At 41.2% G+C, this 22829-nt stretch overlaps 1 protein-coding gene across 2 annotated transcripts; it reads right to left on the bottom strand.

Annotated features, from left to right (window-relative positions):
- Positions 1-146: 146 nt before the first annotated feature.
- Positions 147-22576, bottom strand: fam91a1 (family with sequence similarity 91 member A1). 2 transcript variants are annotated; one of them, XM_041053956.1, is made up of 24 exons: positions 22298-22576; positions 20963-21047; positions 20092-20243; positions 18363-18420; positions 16183-16250; positions 15666-15779; positions 14986-15076; positions 13536-13598; positions 13200-13306; positions 13018-13056; positions 11205-11317; positions 10426-10535; positions 9728-9840; positions 9549-9635; positions 9255-9384; positions 7076-7224; positions 6223-6357; positions 5027-5140; positions 4795-4867; positions 4293-4439; positions 3628-3729; positions 3265-3388; positions 3071-3140; positions 147-2694 (listed from the first exon to the last, which is right to left on the bottom strand). In XM_041053956.1, exons 1-24 carry the CDS (start codon positions 22367-22369, stop codon positions 2509-2511), a joined length of 2502 nt encoding a protein of 833 aa, XP_040909890.1. In that variant the 5' UTR covers positions 22370-22576; the 3' UTR covers positions 147-2508. The 2 variants fall into 2 exon arrangements, with proteins under 2 accessions (XP_040909890.1, XP_040909891.1); XM_041053957.1 differs by having other exon boundaries at positions 9728-9837.
- Between the last annotated feature and the right edge of the window lie 253 nt (positions 22577-22829).

The following is a 22829-nucleotide window of genomic DNA, read 5'->3' as shown; positions in this document are numbered from 1 at the left end:
TCTGTTCCACCTGGCTTGGAAAACATCTAGCAGCCTAATATCATGTAATGTGATTGGCTACAATTCAGAGCCAGCAGGGGCTGGAATAAGTGATACAAAACCTTAAAGTATAGATCAGGAAAAAATGGCACAGGGAGACATTTTGAGGGAGGAAAAAAAGAGTTTGTTCTTATTACATATTTATTTATATTTTCATATACTTTTTACATATTTATTTGTAATAATAACATGTATCTGGAGCCGAGGGGAGCAAGAATGGAAGAGGAGGGAATGTGTACGGAATGTCACTTTCTTTTCTCACGATTTTTTTTAACCCATTTAATTACAAGAGCATCATCATTAAGTCTGTCAATGATATTCACAGTCCCATTAAACAAGCTACAACAAAGATTTCCTAAAATATAGGCTGACATATAAAACTAGCATTTTTTTTTAAACACTGTGGTGGATGTATACCTGGGAGAGGGTGGGGGATATATCTGGGATGACCAAATAACTGCAACCGGATAACAGACAAGCAGGATCGGGGGGGGGGGGGGGGGGGGGGCAACTCTTATTGTGAAAGGTAGGTGTGTATGAAAACACACCAAAAGACCAAGAGTGAGGTGAACAGTACACACGCATACACAACATACACACAACAGTTTCTACACAGTCATGCTTCAACAGGACCTCATGTTAAGTCTTTTTTTTTCCTTCTATTTCAGCATCACATTATTAGAAACAACAACCACAAGTGGGTCAAAAACTGCAGAAGACAGATTCCTGCCTGGGAAATAAAAAGAAAGAAACAACTCAATAAAAATGGGTTACCATTCTAAATGCAATATAAAGTACTCTGTATTCTTGGTGCCACACTGAAAATTCATGACAGACTTCAGACACTTTTTGGGCCATCACATCTCTGAGAAGCTGGGCAAAGCATTAGCATTTCCATCCCTTGGGTCTGTGACAGCTTTCACAGCGAAGTCGCCTTCTTCTCTCTAGACTACAAACCCCATTTCTCAAAACATGGTGTAAACATAATCCCTTGGAGAGTGTGGTGGGATGGCCAAGAGTGCACCGCACTGCACACAAACTGGAGCCCATCCAGGGAGAGACACTGGCAGGCACCAGTGGCAACAGGCCTGGGTCAAACACACAGACCTGACTGTTCCCATCCTATGCAATTAGGTACACTTTGTTAATCTTGTTGAATTCTTGAGCAGGGGTGATGGTTGAAAGTTTGTGACCCAAAGTTGCTGATTTTATTGGTTATATACACTCAAATGCATATAAATCATTTGAAAAATCTGTAAAATGTAAAAAAAAAAAATCATAAAACTAAACAAAAGCAAATTACCTGGTTGGTTCTGATTGGCTGACAGTAATAAGGCAACAAAATAACAGGAAGAACAGTAAAACAGAAGTTTAAAAAAAATAAAATAACTTTACAGGAAAAAAATGGTCTTTGGTTTTCTCTTGCACTGAGAAAGAATGATAACAAAGGACTACAAAAAAAAACAGCACTTACACTGATGCCCAGTCAGTTTTTAACATGTCTGAGTTTCCAAAGGGAAACACTTCCTCATGGTAAACGTGAGCTTTAAAATCATGTGCGCACTACAAGGGATCCAACATTATAAAAAAAAAAAAGAAAGAAAGAAAAAAATTATATGACATTACTTCATCCACAGGTTTAGGGAAATCCTGCACAGTGCAAATAAAAAAAATGCCCAATATTGATTACAAGTAAAGAGGATTGTTTTGTTTTTGTTTTTTTTTTTGTTTGTTTTTTGTTTTAATGGTACAAGTTGTGCAACAGTATCATGCATCACTTAACATGAGACAACACAGGGAGGCAGCGGAGGACTCTGTATTTAGACTCACTCCTTTGTCTGGCAAGTCCAAAGACTTGGTCCTGGAATATGCATATCGTCAAATGATTCCTGAAGAAGTCTGTTCAACACTTCAACGTTTATTTTGTGGGTCATTTTTAGAACATCTATACAATATTAAGCACTTTACACTCCGCTCTCTAGGATCACAAAACATCCATTGATTAAAGGGTGGGTGGGAAAGGGGAGAGGGTTGGGGGGGGTAGTCAGTGGAGAACAGTGCTTGTGTTTCCAGTTAAATGGTCTTCCAGGTTATATGCTGTTTACCTGCATCGCTGTTATATACTGTGATAATAGCACCACTCCAACAGATAACACTGCCTACGAATACGAGGAATCACAGAGGGGAAACAGCGAGGGGGGGCGGGGTTCAAACTAGTGTTGGCAAGGATGATTCCTCATACAGTAGGTAAATGACAAAGTGCTGGCGGGGCTAATTTTCCCATGACTGGATACTGATGGACAATAGGGCAAAGTTTATGACTGAGTGTTTCCTTGTGATCGGATATGAAAACGCACAGCTGAACCTCGAATAAGCCTTTCCTCAGGCTGCAAGAGAGGGTGGTCCTTTTCAAGGAGATGTCGCTTTTTCCTCGTGAGCAAATCTGGAAGTTTTGGGGTGAGGGCTGATTTATGTGGGCTGGTCCTTCTGCAGGGCCGAGATGTCCAGAGCAGGAGGGGCCCGCCCGCTCCACTCCCTCAGCTGTCCGTCCTTGAAGAGGAGGTTGAGGGCGGGCAGGGGGACACCGGACTCCGCCGGGGGCTGACTGAGAGGGTTCGACACGCCGCTGTCCAGGTCGGAGGGCTGGCTGCAGTCCTGCCAACACAGGGCAAAAGTCACAGATCAGCACACCAGGCAGAGAGGATGATATGTGGGACAAGGATATTTCTCAAAAAAAAAAAAAGAAGTCAGGAAAGGCTAAGTAGAATGGTTCCTGTCTGATTTACAGTCTGTGGTCCGGCCCCTATGAGAACTAAATCATTTGTGGGACAGAGCAGACCTCACGAGGAAGAGACAGGATGTTTAAAATTAAAAGTACATATTTACCATGTCCTGCTAAATTAACTGATTGTTGCAAGAACAGCATGCTGTATTAATGAACCAATACTGATTCAAAACAAAAGCTTTAATGAAATGGCTACTGAACTGTGTTCTCAAGGGACAAGTTGAAGAGAGAGCAGAGTGTTTTTACCTGGAATGACTGAACAAAGCTCAACACCTTCAGCGACAGCTTTCGGCTTGAGTGAAGTAGTTCTTGAAGGCTGAAAGAACAATAAAGCCTCAAATCTAGCACCGCTATAACACTTTCTTTACACTTCTCTCAACATTTTAAACAAAAGTTGGGTCTGTGAGTATGACAGGTGGGCCTTTTTTTTTTTTCTTCACCTTTCGTTGCTGCAGAGTTTGTGCGACGCGATCTTTCGACACACTTTGCGGTTGAGCTCGGAGCTGAAGAGAGGCATGCCGAAGCACAGTTCCAGAGGGACCCACTCATCCTCAGACGAAAGGGCTGAAAGAAAGGGAGCGGTAAAGAGAAAGGACGGATGGGAACGACATACATTACAAGATGAGTCACATTCAATTAACAAGAACATGCCAGTTTCGTAGCTAACTTCACACCTGACAGCAAACATCACACTTTACCCTTTACTCTTTGCCAGCTTTATCACTTCTTCCAACTCTCAAACACCCGATTAAGTTACCCGAAGACATTCTAATGAATAAATAAATACATTAAAGTGAACCTACTGTCTGTCTTCCCTTTGCCTTCCCCGTTGTTCTCTTCTGTCACAAGCTCGAAGGACTCAGTGCTACCATTGGTGTCCAGGCCTCCACCTAGATGGGTGTCTCCTGGAAGAAAGGCAAACAAATCTCCTTCAACATTAAAGCAATGAAATGTTGTTTTTGGGAAACCGTTCACAGCTAGATCACAGCTTGAATGACCTTCACAACTTTTTAAAATAATGTCCCTTTCGTTGAATAAATAGTTGACTATTAGAATAAACTGTGTACTGTATAATATTTCATGTTTATTATTCACAAAATCTTTGATCACTTATGCCAGTAAGATTAAATCGGTAAATCTCCAGGTAAAGGCTAAGACAGTTCGATCCACGTCCATTAGCAAAGGCTATCACAATAGGGGACACAATTATGCAGACAAACAGCATAATTAAACTGGACTGTGAGCAATCTTTATCTAATTTGCACCATAAGTGCCAATGGCCATCAGAGGCAAGGACATTGTTGCTAATTCAACTCTACATCTTGTCTGTTAAATGCTCACATATATACATCTGTGTGCAAACACACACACACACACATACATACACACACACACACACACACACACACACACACACACACACACACACACACAGTCAAAAAAGTGTGTTTATGTTAGCTCCCCTCACCTCTGCACTCAGCACTGTCGCTGGTTCTGCGTCGGTGCCTGTTGTTGGAGTTGAGCATGGTGATGTAGCCGCACTGGTGCTCCAGGTCCACATGTCCCTTCAGCTTCTGCAGCGCTTTGTGCACACACATGTTGGAGTAGGAGAACTCTGCACAGGAAGGAGAGAGAGAGAGAGAGATAGAACTATTGATATCTGCTGTACAGTATAAGATTGTGTTTTTCCAGAGGTTGTAATATTCTGAAAACAAGTGCCTTAAGAGGATGAGACTTAAATGTTGCTCTAAAGCTTGGCACACTAATTCATAAAGAATAGGATTTCAGAGGATTCAAATCCTTCTTATGATGTTCGACTAGGTTAAACCTCAAAGCCAGACACCAGAGAAAGAGGTTGTGTTAACTATTTACACACAACGTGGGACTGAGAATATACCAAAATAATATTATCAGTTAAGATATTAATTCTGATTCATTAATACTGTATACCCAAGAAAAGAGTATCTTACCTCCCTTCAGATCCTCCTCGTCAAAGGGGAATGGGATGTGGACTGTTTCACCATGGCCATGCATACCATGACCCTGAGGTTTACACATGTACAGTTTACGTGTTACGTGTCCCACAGCGGGACTTGCAATATAAATAAATAATACAAAACACATTAGACCAAATTAGCAAATGTTTGCAACATAAAATCACCTGAAAACTCCTCATAGAAAAGTTTATATGTGTAAATTTACCTGGATAAGAACAGCAGAGTGTGTGAGGGCATCATTGAGCATCGTCAGCACGTTGGATGTGGGGACGACTCCAGGGTCATGGCCCCAGGAAGTGATCAACAACCTGTCATAGACCTGAACAGATAAAAAAAATAATATAAAAGTAAATACTATTAAAGAAAGTAGAAAGAAAGTAAAATAATATTAAGAAAAAAACATTACACTTGAAAATTAACGTCAAAAGAAGGAGCATTAAAGACACAAGTACCAAGATGTGTTTTAGTAATTCCCTGCTCTACAAAGGTAATAAGATTTATCAAGTTTCTAAGTTTAATACAAAACCTCTCGACTATCTGTTTTAGAAATGGTTTAATTTAGGGGAGCAAAAAAAAAAAAAAACGCACACTGACATGTCAATTTGTCAACCGCCCACTGTGGCAAACATTAACTGATTAAAATAATTAAAGTTCCACTCAGATGCAGATTTTACCTGCTATGACTTTTGTGCAGCTCTCACTAGCAAAGTCAGAACTTTTTCACAAAGTTGAGATATTATCTTTTCTTGTTTTTTAAATATCCGTCTCCAAAAGTGGTGTAGGGATAAGAAGTCTGGTTTTTACCGCAGTTAGGTTCAGTGTGAACACAAGACAGTTTAAATGAATATAATGAAATTTTGAAACCAGTAGAAGAGTACCTGCCGCCGTTTCCATAAAGTGACCCATTTGCATGATATTACGTGTCCTCCCCGTGAGAATTCACCACATCAGATTCTCTTTTGTTCCCTGCCTCACATTCCCAGGATATTTAAAACATTCCAAGACCACAGGGAAGCCTTGGAGGAGGAAAATGCAGGTGCACAGTGTGATATGACTGCAAATCTGATGAACCTCATGCTTTTGTTGAGAAATGAAGGTTGACGGGGACGAAGGAAAGCCTTCAATTTTTTTTACCTCCAGTGTTCTGATTACCTGTTCCTCCAACTGAAACGGCAAGGTCAAAATTTTGAAGGGCAGGTGCCAAAGATGAATGAAAAATTACCCGTACATGTCTTTGATCAGAACCAGAGCGCTGTTTTTCTTATATGTGTGGCTTTTTCTTATCTGACTGAAAGAGGTTTTTTTTTTGCTTATATCTGTATCTTATATAAGCAAACATTTCAGCCATAAACCTACACATATTTAACCTCCCTACCTGATTAATTATTAGTTTAGGCTAACCTGGAATATGTCCGGAAGTTTGCGGAGCCTGGAGCCTTTTGAGAGCAGCAGAGACGGCGGGCCTTGGCCGGTCACATGGTACAGGTACAGCTTGAACCAGATGGAGCTCACCTCGGGGATGGCTGGGCCAATGTGCTGCAGGGAGAAACAAACACACACATATACTCACACACAAGCGTACAAGAGCAGAACTAATGCATGTACCTGTGCACATCCTCAGACGGACGGTTTTTAATGTCATTTCTCACATGAACACATACTGCAAATGAACAGAAAGCAACACGGACAAACAGGGATAACTGCACTCGTGTTGTACCTCAGTCTGAGATGTAGAAATTGAAGCCGCTATTAGAGATGTGAGCAGAAAACAAAGAGGAATTCACTGAATTCCACTTCACCGAGTCCCAGCAGTGTCAGAATAAACAGCAGCATGAATGGCACAACAAGAGTTTAACTTCTTTCCCTCTGTCTCTCTGAGCTCAGCTAGAAATCTGGAGTGAGGCCAGGCAGAGGAATTACTCATGAGCCTCGTCTCCTCCCTCCCTCTCCTCTCTCCAGCTCTCCCTCCCTTTGTATAGTCTTGTTGTTGGGGCAACTGCAGGCTGAGCACTCACAAAGCATACACACATAGTCACAAATCACTCTGGGAACACAAGTGCACACACACAGCGAGGGGGCAAACACAACCACACAGAACACACAAGCACAAACTCATTAACTGTCGCCTAAAACACAAGCACACGGAAAACTCTTACATCCTAACACACACACATACACGCACAGAACATTTGATCCAATATTCCAGCAGGCCACATAGCACCCCCTCTGTTCTCCCTCCCTCCAGGCATCATACCTGAGGCGTGCAGCTGCTGATGGGTCTGATCTCGTTGCTGAGCGGCGCCATTGACACCAGCAGCTTGTAGTTCTTGTTGAGGACGCGGCTGCAGGTGGCCTGGTCCAGACCCAGCAGGCTCTCGCAGCGCAACATGTCCAAGGGGAAACCTAGGCGGAGGAAAAAATAGGGACAAAACTTATAAACAGCGTAGGCTGAGAGCCAAGTGCAAGCCATTAGGTGCGTGCACGTAGTTTGAATTCTCTTGTTTTCAGTAGCGTGACTGAAGTAACTGCAAAGATAAAATACATTTCTTGAAGAAATAAGAAAACATTTTTGCTCGCTGTTCCCCCCTTTTCCACTCTTTATGCTAAGCTAAGGTACCTGACTGCCAGCTAAAGCCTTTTATTTACCAGACAGATATGAGAGTGGTATCAGTCTTCTCATCTAACTCACAGAGGAAGAGTCAGCTTCAGCTTAATGATCTTTCATTCCTTTGAATGAATAGAAGCAGAAGACTGCTGCTAAGTGCGGATGAATCAGACAGTAACGTGTTTGAAGAGCAGTGGATCACGCACAGTACAGATTCTTTCTTTCTTTCTTTATAGTCGTGGTGTGAAGAAGAGCGTTCTCTCCGAGGTGACTCGTAAAGAACGTCCTCTCGAAGAACTTCTTGCCTACTTCTTGCCGCCTACAGTAGATATAAACCTAAACATCGAGAGGTGTCTGTGAACTGTTGATAGAGCTAATTAACAGATATATTGTTACCAGAGCTGAGTTTCTCAGATGTATAATTTAAGAACTGACTAAAACCCAAGCAAAAAGGGTTAAGACACAGATGTTTATATTTACTCCACAGAGAGGAACAGTTTGTTACAATAGTCAGTTTATGTGATTAGACTGCCGCTTCATATTCACTAAATCAAGTGAAGTCAAGCCATCATTAACTCTCTAATAAGAGTAAATTTTGGAGATATGCTCTCTTTTGGAATCACAATTCAATTTTCCATTATTTGTTGTTTTTTTTTTCTTTTTTTCAAATACAGTGGTAAACAGTTGAAGCAAAAAAAAAACAAAAAAAAAAACGGCTTTTTGGAAAATTTACAAAAAATGTTTTGTTGGCGAGATGAATTTTCCTCTCTTCCTAAATAAGCAATCATCACTAGACTCTTGTATCATTAGGGGCTTAGTTTAGCTTCAGCCAGCAGGCTCTCACTGCACTCAGGCCTCAGCAGAAGCCTGGAGCAGCAGCTGAGGAGGACTGAGAGATAAGACAATCAGAAACGAGGCAGGCAGCCAAACCAAACAAACAGCATCTGGTGGCACAATGGTAGCTACACGGAGACTCACTCACTCTGCTGCTCCCTCTAGAGACACGAGTTGAACAATACAGCTTTACTATGGATTCATACTATGCATCTCTAGCCAGAACCATATTCAGTGAAAAAAAAACATCTTGACACAGGTGAGATGCACAGCAGACAGCCAGGAGTGACACACAGATAAAGATTGCCAAAAACAATAAACAAACAAACAAAAGATCCACTTCCTCTTGGTTGTTTCCAGAAGACTTTTATCCATTTTTTTTCTTTTTTAAATCTTCAGATTTTTGAATTAGTGATTCTTCTTTTCACCTGAATTTCTCATGGTTTTCAATATTTACATGAACAGATACATTTCTGGTTTTTTTTTTCTGACTCCTCTGCACTTTGAATCACACACAGCAATATAAAATAATTAATATACGCCATGACTTAAGTGATTCTGCATCTGTCAGCTTACAGAGCAAATGTATGTAACGTTAACAGCTTTAGTCTGTGTGTAAGTGTCTCTCTTCCACACACACACACACATCCCACCTCATTCACTAAAAAACCATTAAAAATTTTTGCCTGCATTTTTATTACAGTTATCTGTCGGCAGAAAAGTAACTGCAGAAAACACAGATGAAGCGCGGAGAGAAACATGTATTTCTGTCTACTGTCGTGACGACAGTAGACAGAAATACATGTTTCTATTTTGCTTGCTGTTGAAGCTGGTAAGGCAGTGAGAACTGCTGCATAATAACACACAAAACCAAATCTGGCCTGCAAGCTGCCTATTTAACACATGTATAGACATGCACAGGTGCATGACGTCTGGGTCTTGCATGTGGTTACCCATAAAGGGAATGAAAAAGGGGACGTAATTGTCTCGTTACCTATATTTGGGATATCAGGTCCCTGGTCCTGAGTGAGTTCTTTGTTGTAGCGCAGGAAGAGGATGGTGTTTTTCAGTGTAAGAGCGTGGTCAAAGTAACGCTGGGCCTCGCCCTCTGCGGTGCTCTCCACCTGGAGACACAGAAACAAGCAGAAAAGCTAAGCCAGAGTGTTTGTGTGCATGCATGAGGTACTCAAGCTGTACATCGAATGTGCAGCCTTTGGTACTTCTACAAATGAAAACCAGTCAGACAAGGTTCTGACAAAGGAAAATAAATCTTTATTTTCTTTCTCACCTTCTCCAGCTCAGCCAGGAAGCTGTCCAGAGTCTCATCAGACAGCTTACCCACTTCAAACATGGTCACCGCATGGCTCTTCAAGTTCTAAAATAACAAATGATTGTGTTTGTAATAAGGCTTCTGATGATGACAGTTTGTGGGTGTGTGTTTGTTCAAGTTCACTTCCATTCACTAACCGGAGACAGGTTCCCCATCATGAGGAAGGCGGTAAGGGTGGAGTCAAAGAGGAAGGCGATTCTCTTGGTGGGAGCGGCTGGGATGCTCAGGCTGCTGACGCTGGCTGTGTCTGCTACAGAGCCACAGAAAAAAGACATGTCACAAGAGCAATAAATCTGTGTAGTAACTTCGCATTTCATGGCACAATACATGGCTGTCACCCCTCTTAAACTGAGGACATTAGCTTGTGATTTTCTGAAGATGACATGTTTGCTAGGACCAAACCACGTCTCTTTCTCAAATAGATTTAATTCACAATTACCATGTAAATGCCGTTGATGAACAGCTACTTTCGTAATACCCATTTTATTAGTTTGAGCAACTCAGCGCCACCAGCGTAACATGCACAACAAAATTAAACCTAGACCATTTTAGACAAACATCTATTAATGTGAGAATGACTTTCAGAAGCATGACCGAGCTTTCTCTGGGATTAATTAGCACTTCTGCTTCAAAACTTACTGAGGTAACATTCAGAAAGTGCTGTGTGTGCATTCATCAGCATGTGTGTTCATTTGCATATATTGCTGAATATGCTTGCAAGTGTGTGTGTGTGTGTGTGTGTGTGTGTGTGTGTGTGTGTGTGTGTGTGTGTGTGTGTGTGTGTGTGTGTGTGTGTGTGTGTGTGTGTGCGTGAGTTTCTTCAATGCCGCCAGACCTTGGTCTTCCAGACTAGTGGTGTCGGTGTCTGTGGCAGAGGAGCCCCCCTCCATGACAGGACTGCCCTGCTCCCAGGACAGCAGCATCTTCTGAGGGTCCATGGTGCTCCTAACACAGAAGGCAGAGCACAGAAAAGGTACTGAAACCACTACTAAAGCACTCAACACACTGCAATGGTCTGTTAAACTCTGAAGTTGATTTAAATTTTTCCCAATTTTTTTTTTTTTTGTGACCACATTTTTATTTTGTCAGAACCAGAGGGCAGACTGAATATATCAGGGCATTTTGTATCCAAATCAGCATAAGGTTGGTTTAAATCTTTCAATATTTAGAGATTTCAACTTTTCTAGAGGGAGAAAATGAAGGATTTGCAAGATGGATGAAGACAGATAAATGATAGCAGACTGAATATATCAGGGGATTCTGTATCCAAATCATCAGCCCCTCAGCATAAAGTTGATTTAAATCTTTCAAAATGTAGAGATTTAAATTTTTCTAGAGGGAGAAAATGAAGGATTTAAGAGATTGATGAAGACAGATGAGTAGATTCTGTCTCTAATTTGAATTTGTTTTGAACAAACTGTAATCACCATAAAATTCAAGATAGTTTCCCTTTGGTGTTCAAAAATCATTCCAGCACATACACAGTTCTGTAAAACTCTGCAACCGTCTCAAATATCACAAATGAAAATACAGTTCTAGTTACATGATGCCCGTGACTCTAGCATCATATTGCTAATGGCTTGTTCTGTGGAAGTAATGCATGGATGCACATACTTGAGCCTGTTGACAGAAGGAGCGTTCTTCCAGGTAGGATGAAGCTGGTCTGAGCTGAACACCTGACCTTTCTTTACGGCAAAGCCGAGACGACAGTACATGGAGACTGCATTCTAACAAAACACAGCAGAGACAAAAGTCAAAAGACTTTTGATCCCACACAAAACATGTTTGACATCATTATTCAGATACTCGGATTTCACTGTCATATAATCCTCACTGTCTATATGTTGTCAGACACACAGTATGTTTGTCTGTACATCTGACTGTTAAGCAAACTGTTCATCTGCTTGTTTATCTTTCAAGAAACACTTAGCAAATTACCGTTTCATTTCATATTGCAATGATCAGCCACCTTAACACGTATATATAAAACCAAATAAAAAATCACTGTATTCAGCAAAAGGAAAAGAATTTTAGAACTGTCTACACAATGTGAAGGATAGGTGTAGTCCAAAACAACTTAACCGCTTTGATGGACATGATGGTTTGCTGGTTATAAGAGGGCTGCTTCTGTATCACATGGCTGATTTCAGCGTCGACTTGTGTGAGTCTAAAACAGACTAAAAAAAACTACCTGAATACTCTTTTAGGTGAAACTCATTTGATGACCCAGTGCATCTACATTAAAAAGTCATTACTTGATATCCGGTGATTCAAACTGTCTCACAAAAGGAAGAAAAAGATATTGCGTGTACTGTTGGTTGGGTTTTTCATTATTTCCTTAATACAGTATATACAGTCGTCAACTTGCCTTGCTGTTAAAACTTTTATTCAGACTGAACAGGCTACCTCAGTCAAGTATGGTGGATTTGATTGCTTTCTACGCCTTGATGCCCCAGAGGTGTAAGCTGAGGTCAACTCTTAGCTATCCTCTTTTCATATCAAAAGAAGCACGGAAAATTCAGAAATTTTTTTTCAAGTGGCTCAGGCCATGAGGTAGTCATTACACGCGAGAAAGTTAAACTCAAGTCACGATAGAAAAAGTTCTGCACAAAGGAGACCTCTCAGACATCTCAATCATCTCTGAAGTTACAGGGTTTCTCTGGGAGAATCGCTGCCACCGCTGCCTTCAACCACTTCTCTTAAGTGCTGCTTTTCAGCGGCAGGAATGAGACGAGATCGAGGGACAGGGGAGTACAGCCCTTCACACTGGAGGTCCTGACGTGAGAGGGAGTTTGGCTCCATGTCTGATAGAGACTGAATGGGAAACTGGGGAAAACTGGGTCAAACTCGAGTACCCATTCAACTAGAATGGTGCTGCTCAGCCCTCAGGTTATATTTGTGTGTGTGTCTTTTTCATTTGAAATGTCCAGAGCAACAACAGCCATGCCACCATACTACTGTAATAAAATTATATAATGTATATTTATATGACAAATTGCCAGCAGCCAAATTTAATAATAGCATACCACTGGAAAGCAAATGACTACTTCAAAAGGAACAGGGAACAAATATCATTAAAAAATGGTTTTAATTCCTCAGATTGGATGTCAAACTTAAATCTCAATATTTGGCTCCAGCACATCAATTAGCACAAAATGAAAAAGGACTTTTCACGTTGTTTCCTTCAGTGTACAAACTGCTACACTGTGAGTCTTGAAGCATAGACAGAGGCAAAATGTCTCAAAATCTCTTCAGAAACCATAGTGGAACCAGAGAAAATTACCTCCCCATTTTGTCAGTGTCAATGTTGAGAATGGGGCCATTTTCCTGAGCTCTACCGTTTTTTTTCCACCCTCTTCTGAAAAACAGTGCTTCAGTCTATACATTACAATAGGATTCTCACAGTCTACAGCCAGCGGACACCCACCTTCACTAAGTCCAAGTCAATCTCCAACACATTCGCCAGCTGAGAGTCACAGAGGGAGAAAGGATGAGGAGGAGGAAAAAAAAATAGGACTCGGGTGAAAAGTTGATCAATAAACACACAGGCTCAGTGACATTCAGTGAGCACAGCAGTCGAGTACGATGAGACATATTTCTAACGCCTACCTCTGCTACGTTTGTCTGCTCATCAATGGACACAAAGATTTTGTAGAGAAGCGTTTCAAAGTAATCACCTTGGACACGGTTCATGACAAAGCCTTCCAGCGGGGGCACTGAAAAACACAGCGACAAACAACTGTGCAAAAATTTCTAACCACTGTATATATCTGTAATGACACTATAAGGCATTGTCTCAGATCTGTGCAAGTCCATTAAGCATTATGCTCGCTTATGTTCCCACAGATGTAATTTGATTACATACAGTGTTTAGTCAAGGTAATTAGTCAAGAAGGATAATAACAGGACGTTTAAACACACACGCACACACACATACTGATGTACCTGAGATGCAGCTGTCATCAGAGATGGGAACATCCAAGTAGATGAAGCCCCGGTTGTACAAGCCTGCAATAAAAGAAAACATGTACAACAACACTCTGTAAAAATAATTGTGCCTCTACAGATTTACATCTCTGTTGTTATTCAGAAAAACAATTCTTACAATATTCCCTATCTAGAAGAGTGAGTAGAACAAAAAATTCAAGGGACTTTTTATTCATATTGGATATTCAAGGGTGGTGGAAAAAAACACAATCTCATTTAAACAGCTACTTGTATTCAAATCGCCCGACATCTCCTGTGCTTAATTGTATTTATTCCAACTCAGTCACCAGCACTCCAGCGGCAGAGGTCCATCACTGTCAAACTGTTCTCTAATTAACATTTAAAGTGCATGGACACAACCTCAGTCCCTGTTCTTCATCTTTTAAATTTACACTAGTGCACTGATGGAAGTCCTTAAACTGCAGCTTTAGTATCTGCCTCCACGTTCACACATCAGCTGAAAAAGACTTTTGCCGGTGTTAGAATTTCGATTATGTTAACTATTTAACTTTTTTCTATTATTTTACATAAAAATTCCATATTTTCCAAATTCATAAATTCCTTAAGTAATGATGGGGCTTTAATACTAGTACTGCATCAGCGGTCCTCAATCTGAATAAACTCCTTTTAATATCATTATTGACATGACGGTATTAAACAGACAAGTGTTAATAATAAAATTAATGATGGCTGAATTCCATTTAGCTGCTTCAGTTTCAGGGTCCTGGTGTTGTTCATGCTGGTTCACATGGCTTACTGTACCACTTTAACAGAATGGAGCCATCCTCTGTGTTATTAGTAACACCTGTGCTTGACCAGTTAAAATGTCTCACATCGAAATGCCTACTAAGGCAGATCCCAAAATGCTGTTTCAAAATGTCTATAAAGCCGTACGAAGACAGCCCTTCGGAGGCAGCCTGGCTCCATAATTCCTGTTAAAATAAGATGTATGAGCGGTACGTAATTAAACAAGAGACTGGACCGGATCAAATCTGGAAAAAAGAAGATAGCAAAGCAATGCTTTGTGCAAAATTTCGAGCCACTGCCCAGTTATCACATTGCTGCTGTTATGGCATCTTATTAAAAAATAAAGCATATTCTTGGGGGGAGACATGTCAAATGCACTGCTGTTCACCTGCTGTTGTAAAGTGTGAGAAGATGGAGGTATTTTATTTAGCAGTAGGTGCTGTACTGCTCTGCATTATACAGAAAAGTGCTTCAAGTGTTTTTAATTGGGACAGAATATTAGAAACACAGAGAATTCACATCTGAAACAGCATTGCCATAAAAATTTGAAAATCAAACTTAGAGTAATTGTTATTAGGATAATTAGCTAAAAAGGTAAAAAAAATGTCATTTATCATATCTTTGTGACTAACGTATGCAGATACAGATCACAGATACTCACTTAAGACGACATTGTACTCCATTGATCCAGCCAGCTGAGGACCAGAATCTATCATCTTATCAATGGCTTTCTTCTCTGCTGGAGAACAGATCTGTAATTACACACAATAAAGAGAAAACATCAGAGTATACCTGTGCATGTGGGTTTGTTTCCACGGATGTCAAAAATCTCCTCCAATGAACAGCAGCGGTAGCTCAGGGAAGAATACATTTACATATGATAACGGTGTGGACTGTTTGCCAGTGTTGCCTTTTTTTCTTGCGGAAAGCAGAACAACTATTGAAAACTTGGCACGTATTTATTTTTAGTCAGGTGAGCTCTCCACACGCAGCACGGGGACTCGTGGGATGAACAGCTCTAGCTCGGTGGGTAACGAGTAAAAATTTAAATGAAAGCTCAGGTTAAAAATCACGACAACACACGTCATCCTCTCATTCACTTCATGGATCAATTATAAATGTACAGTGCACACTGTAACAGGGGAGACAGATTAGAAATAAAGCGGTTCTTCCTCAGTGGCTATGCCATAGAACTAATTAAAGTGCGAAACTTCAATAAATCTGACACACCACAAACAATTTTTTTTCTCCAAAAATTTATGCTGTTCTCTCTCCTCCCTTCCTACCAGCATGACATTACCAATCCCAAACTAAGGAAAAGAAACAAAGTTCTTCTCTCACCCTGATATCGTCTTCGGTGATGTAGCCCGTCTGTGCAACCCACCATGGCTCCACTGAGATCTCTACTGGTTTGGCCGGGAGCAGGTCCCGTGCCGATTTCCTGCGGAAGAATTTCTGACAAAACAAAAGAAGGAAGCAGGTGAGGAGAGCACAAGAAGTCACCGAAATCAACTGAGAAGAACTGAGAAGTATTGATATGGAACAAATTTCTATAATTTTCGCTCAGACATTCTTTGAAAATGGCTTGAAATGCTAAATATTACAGTGATTACATTTATGAGGATGTGTTTTTGTATTGAGTATCGCTGTGCAGTTTGTTTTTGCAGTGCCAAACAGGGGAAATAGTACTAGATTTAATATCCTATACTCCCACGTGCATTTTATAACTTAAGGTGCAAACACGAACAGTGCCCAAAATGCAAGAAGAGACATGAAATCTATATGTCTAGTGTGTGACGTTTGCTTTCTATAAATGAGACAATTATTTTAAAAAGTCTATTTTGGAAACATGTCTTACTTTGGAGGACCTGCACTGGTTCATCAGATCAATGTACTGGTTTCTCCCGATGCCAAGCAGCCGCAGACCTGTGGGGCAATGGGAAAATGAGTAAGTCAGTAAAACTCAATCATGCCTCAGCAACTGGCTACGAACTTGTAATCCCTGCACATTAACACCACAGCAAATAAATCTAGGTGCAGTGTAGCTGCAAAAGTGTCTCTGGCATTTTTCAATTATAGCCTCTGAGATTTTACCAAAAAAAAATGGGAGTGAATTACAACAAGAAGCAAAGAGAATGAGTTTTTCTGGATATTTTCAACTTCAAATTGGAGAATTATTTCGGAGGTGAGTCGCAAGCGGTACCAGTGACTCATTCTAACTCTGCTGAGAGTATACGTCCACAGAAATACCCACACACCTTCTCTAAGACAATGCCCTGAGAGACACACACACACACACACTGCTAATCCATTTAACAACATACACACAAGGGATCTCTTATTACAAGAGATTATGTACATTTTTATCTGTAATCACATTAACGTGTATTTTGAATCCAAGAAAATGCTGGGCCATATAGCTAAAGTTTTACAGTTCATACAGTGCAGAGGTATGCAAATTTGTCTCCAAATCCCACCTTGTCACCTCCTCTTGCCTGTGCTGCACAGGCCCTGGAAGGGGCAGAGCAAAATGTGCTGGGAAGGCTGCCAATGCAAGCAGGCACCAGTAAGGGATGTTCGCATTTCAGCCTCCTAACGCAGCAGAATCCTACATGCGTATCCTGCTGTTTCACCGAGACGTAGACACAACACACAAACATCCACCCACGTAACACTCTCTCACACACTTTTGCACTGCCCCTCCATCCACCCACTTCTGCATGACACACTTCCAAAGCTCCTCCAGGGAGATTAGAGGAGAGAGGCCCCTCCGAGCACGGCTCCGACAGCCCGCTGGCAGCCTTCTGTCTCCGCAGCATGAAGGTCCTGTACTGCCAGGACTCAGTCACTCACAGACCAATGCCAAAGCCTGTTTCACTTGACAGCAGAAAGTCAAAGAACGCTACAACTACCCTCACACTTGACTTTCAGCTTTGATGTAATCTTAATCCGGGTTTTTGCAATGATTTCAGAGGAAAGCGGCTCCTCTGTGAAGCAGTAACACATCAGAAAAGCAGCTTTGTTTTTTGAGAAGCAATTTTGATTTACTATGAAACGGGAATTTATATCAACCAACCCAAAAACCATCTGGCTGGTGTTCTGGTTTGGTTATGGAAATACAAAGAAATTATTTATGCTTAGTAGTTATGCTAGTCAGGAGATATGAAAACCATTTATGTGATAGATCACTGATAAACCATTGTGTGATTCATTTGTTATTTAAGAAGTAGTAGTAGGTTTTCTAAGAAATCTCAGAACTCCAGTTATTAAAAACCAAAACACGAAGGAATGTCAAAAACACTTGGGAAAAATCAGATGCACCTGTCAAGAAAAATGTATAAACAAACAAAATACAATATAGCTGCCAAAAGGCTGGCATCCAGGTCCAATTTTCCGAAAAAAAATTTAGATTAGCTTAATTTATCTTTTAAGTGCTCTGTGTTAGAAAAGCAGTTTCTCAAAATCATAGACAAAGACATAAATTAAGTAAATTAATCTGCCAATTATTTTCCCAATTAATTGCTTGGTTGATAAAAAGTCAGAAGAAAGTAAAGAAAAAATATGCCAGTTTCCTAGCAGTGACATCTCCAAATGTCTGTTTTTTGTAAAATCCTCACTACGAGAAGCTGAAACCAGTGAACCAATGTTTGCAGGAAAAAATTAATTTTCTGTCCCTTAACTGTCCCTTAGACTCATGGTAGGTTGTAAGGACCAGTATTGAAGAACTGATATTCACAGCAAAGTCAAATAACCACTGAGGATCTTTTATGTCTAAGTTCAAAGTGCCCCTCGAATGACCTCCTCACCCTAATTCACATCCCTCAGCTTTCTGAAAACTTTGCATCTTTTCACAGCGACTGTTCTACCACCCTTTATGCTGACAGCCTTTTAAAAACAAAAACTGGCAAAAGGTGTAGAAAAGAGATCAGAGGCACAGAGAGAGCAGGTGTGAGAGGTACACAGAAACCCAGTAAAGTCATTTCAGTGGTATGGGAGAGAACGGGGAAACGAAGAAAAACACAGGGGACAAAAACTCACAGTCAGCAGCGGTGAAGTTGGGCAAGGAGTCATAGCTCTTCTCACTGTTCATAATATCCTGGAGGTGCAAAAAAAAAAAGAAAGGAGACATGTAAAAAGAAGAATTAAACTCATTTTTCCTCTCCCCTTTCTATATCCCCTGCCTCTGATTAATAACAGGATTAGCAGATCTGGGCGGCCGTGCTAATTTCTACTCCCCGTTTTCATTAAGTGCTTAAGACGGATTATCAGAATATGACATAGCCTTCAGCAATTTAGCGGCCACAGTTAAAGTTTACTTTAGCATGCACAGGAATGTGGGTGAAGCTTTTTTTTTTTAAGTGAGCTAAAAACTCAGTGGCTTGTCTTTATTCATGTTTGCAAGTGGAGTCATAAGAAAGAACACTGGGCACATTAGTCACATCTGTTCTGATGAAATGGGAAGTATGCTAAATGTGGAACAATCGAGTGTGGCAGCTAACATCTGCAAACACACAGGATGTACATACACACCCACACACAGGACTGTAAAGTAATGGAAATATATGTGAGAGCATTATGTAACGAAACTACACCATAAATATATTTCTGATCAGCTTCAAGTGTAACAGAACAGAGGTAACTAAATTACAGGTGCATTACTTTCATTAAGTTTTATATGTAGAATTGATTTCTTTTGAAAAGCAACACTCGCAGTCATGTTAACACACAGGCTCAGTCTCTGTAACGTAACTGAGGATTTCAGAATTCAAGGAGAACCCGGCTGGTCAAAGTCTCCGACAGACCGGTTCTCTGTGAGTCCGGCTGTGCTAGCCTCGAACAACAGACTGAGCTTTATCAGCAAGAGTGAGCCGTCATGCAGGCAAAGCCCAAACTGACTGCAGAGCAAACAGCAAAGATTTTCTCTGGGTGTGTTTGTCCTGGGATCAGTCTTTTGTGTCTCCCTGAGCCGGTACATGAGGATTCACTAGACACTGACTGACACCTAGTGCCTAACTGATGCCAAGACTGTCAGCAAGGGAAATTGCAACATTACAAGCACAACATTAAACCATGTGCTCATCTAAAACTGCAGAACAATATTTTATAAACTGACTGGTTAGATCTCATAATTAATGCTCTGGCTGAATGTTGTGTGCCATGTTACAGTGACGAACACGGGCTTCTCCCTTATACATACTGACCATACAATAATGGTGTAGCTGCACAAAATGATAACTCTGACTCGATATATTGAGGAGTACCATATAATATAATAACAAACAATACACTACACTTCACAGCATGGAAAAGCTCAGATCTTTCTTATTATCATAGTTTCTTGGATTCCCTGTTTTGTCTGAAACTGCTATTTCTGCAGTTGTTTCCAGAGATAACAGAATTGAAGACATTGTTAAATTTAAATTTAACAGAGACTGGATGTTTCCAAACCAATTAGAAAATCTTTGCTGCCGCACAACAAGAATTCCTGCTCTGTTCCTTTGAGTTTACCCAGCTCATTGTTCTGAAAGCACAGATGAAATTGTGAAATCACCAGTGTTATTGTCTTGGCTTTCAGGAAAGAGAAAAAAAAAAAGCAAGACTCCTGAATCAGCGAGGGCTTTCACGTGCTATGTGCACAAAGATAGATGTTCAGGTGCATGAGAACCTGCTTACTGAGATTATGGTAACACAAAAAGTGTTGAAGCTTAGCCACATTAAACACCTTTTTTTTTCAGTTCTATCCTGCAAGGCAGCACGAATCTCTTACCTCCATGATTCCAATGTAATATGAGAACGGAGTGACTCGCAGCCCTTTGACCATGATGTCAGACAGGTGGTACGGGTACAGCATCAGGTGGTCCCGGCTGTACTTCAGCAGCTCTTCGTAATACTTGCGCTCATCCTTCCTCACGTGGCGCACTGCTCGTAAAGCACACACAACGGTCAGGCCACAGTCAGGGCGTGAGTGTTCATACAGTTACACTTCCCGCAAATCTATACCAGATCAATCCAGGTTAAAAAAGGAATATTGATCCAGAAGGTCACACGGGAAATAAGGCAATTGATTGAATTAAGTGTATATTACCACACAGCTATTTAGAAACTATTACACATTTTTACATTGACTTATTACTTAAATGGTAATATAATCTCTTTCTCAATCATTGAGGACAAGTATGCTTAAGGATAGCGCCAATATCACTCAATCCACAATAGAAACTCATACACATACAAGTGTACCAAAAGAGAAGTCTTTCTTATTTCTGAATGTACCTGTAATAAAATATGTGTGTTTGCAAGTTGACCTGGTCTGGTGCTGTTATAAATAACACTAAGGTGCTAGGTCTTAAACACTCCTAGATTATGCTAATGGAGAATAAACAAGAATTATCTTTCCATCTTGAAGGTAGAATTCATTACAGGACTGTTGTATTAGGATGCAATTGGTTTACTGAAGTGTACTTGATAAACTTTCAACTGAGTACATATTTAGCCAATACAGAAACTTACTCTCTCCAGAGCCATTAAATGCAAGAGGATTTGTTTGCTCTGTGTCTTTTAATCCCACAACCAACCATGGCGTGTCATACAGTGGAAGGTGCATGTTTAATAGTGGTGTGATGATCAAACTAGCTTACCTAAGTTATTGCGGAATCGCAGCTGGTTACGGATGCTGTACAGCAGCACATGTTTCTCATATTCTCGCTGAGAGTTCCCCAAACTCTGCAGAAAAAAAAAACAACACCCATGTGAGGACCAGGGCTGAATTAACCTGCTAGGGTGCAAAAACAGAGACCCAGAACAGGGCCTTGAAATAAGGTAATAAAGCAGAGCCCATCTTCAGTTCCTTGTTGTGTCAGTTGTGCCTTAGTAGTGAATACTTCCAGACAGATGTTCTAGGGATGCACCGATCTGATATATCATATCAGTATCAGCACCAGTACTGGCCTTATTAAGCGAATCTGGCATCACCCCTGATGTGACCGATCAGCATTAAATTCTGTTGGTGTTTTCACTATCAGCTACTGCCACCAACTCAGTTTATAGTGCCACGGCGATCTCCGGCCTTACTACATCCAAGCAGTGAGGCATACAGATTGTAAATTGAAGGGAAAACAGCACTGATAATGGACCGGTACTCTGTATTGGCAGAACTGAAGTATCATAATCTGCATCAGGAGAGGAAAAAAACTTGTAAACTTGATACTGTTGTCCACTTTTTCTGGTTGGTAATCCAAGACGCACAGGAAGCTGGAACAGCAACACAAAGCTACTGCATGTACATCCACCCGCCTCGTCTTCGCCATGACATGTTAGCATGATGGAACAACGTTCATGCAGGATGAGGGGATATATGCAGACTATTAACAGTAAAACATCCCTCCCATTTTTCGACATTGCAAGTCAAAAACACATTGTGCACAAAGGTGTGATTGCAATATGTGCGCGTGACATCCACGCGCTAAAATCACGTGGTGACACCTCTCAAACAGTCATTAATGTTTACAATGCATAGTGGGAATGTGCTTCGTTGCTCTATTCTGCACACACGGCATCTATTGCATTTCTGTCCGTCCTGGAAGAGGGATCCCTCCTCCACTGCTCCTCGAGAGATCTCCTCTATTTTTCCCCGTTTAAGGGTTTAAACTGAGGGTCTAAGGACAGAGGGCTGTCGCAATTTTCTTGAGGTAAATCTGTGATCTGACAATACAGAGAAAAACTGACTTGACTCGACTTGGGTAATGTGATGCCAGTGAGGGGTAAAGCAGAAAAAGAGAGGCTGCAACAGTGATGGTCAGTTATGGCTCCGGCTGAACGGAGAAACCCCTGCAGCGGTGCGTCGCTGACAGCCGCCCGTGTGACAGAGAGCACCGCGGTGACATTGACAGGTTTACCCCAACACACACAACCCCACCCCCTTCCACCCCCTCCCACTCCTCGCCCCGGCCCGAGGAAACGTTAAAACACGGTACCTGTTTGACGTTAGCGGGGAGCTTGTTCCACGGATAATTCTGCCTGATGTGAAATTCCACGTCCGTGTTCATCGCTAGCTAGCTAGCTGGCTAAAGGCAGAATCCCTCGAGACGATCACAAACGGGCTCTCGGGCAAGTCCACGCTGACTTTACCCCCCCCCGACACCCAACAACCGAGCGAAGCGACCCCCGGTTTGAAGAGATGTTTTCTCCGGTGATTATTTTCCTCCACAATAAACGGTCACTTCCTTGTTGTATTTTCGAACAAGTCGTTCGTCACGCTCGTGGCTACAGTCGTCACTTCCTGCCGAGGCGTGACCGTGGATGTGAATGGAGCTCGTGACAAATGAGAGGTGATTGGTTATCAGACCTGATCAGTGTCTTTTTTAATAATGTTTCACCTCATAAACTTATTATTATTATTATTATTATTATTATCAGAGCCAAACTGACCTGGTGGGCCCTCACTGACCCCCACTATATTGTACACTGCAATTTGAATATGTTAAACTGAGCTTCAGGGAATGATGA

This window comes from Toxotes jaculatrix, chromosome 13 (assembly GCF_017976425.1).
Source record: "Toxotes jaculatrix isolate fToxJac2 chromosome 13, fToxJac2.pri, whole genome shotgun sequence".
Lineage (NCBI taxonomy): Eukaryota > Metazoa > Chordata > Actinopteri > Toxotidae > Toxotes > Toxotes jaculatrix.
The sequence above is the reverse complement of the archived record's forward strand: the minus strand, read 5'-3'. Positions and strand labels throughout refer to the sequence as shown.

Coding starts and splice junctions, on each gene's coding strand:
- fam91a1 (XM_041053956.1), bottom strand. CDS start 22,369: ATGAACACGGACGTGGAATTTCACATCAGGCAGAATTATCCGTGGAAC. Junction 13,599..14,985: donor GGAGTACAATGTCGTCTTAA/GTGAGTATCTGT, acceptor CTTTTATTGCAG/GCTTGTACAACCGGGGCTTC. Junction 4,868..5,026: donor ACTCTGCTGTTCTTATCCAG/GTAAATTTACAC, acceptor TGTAAACCTCAG/GGTCATGGTATGCATGGCCA.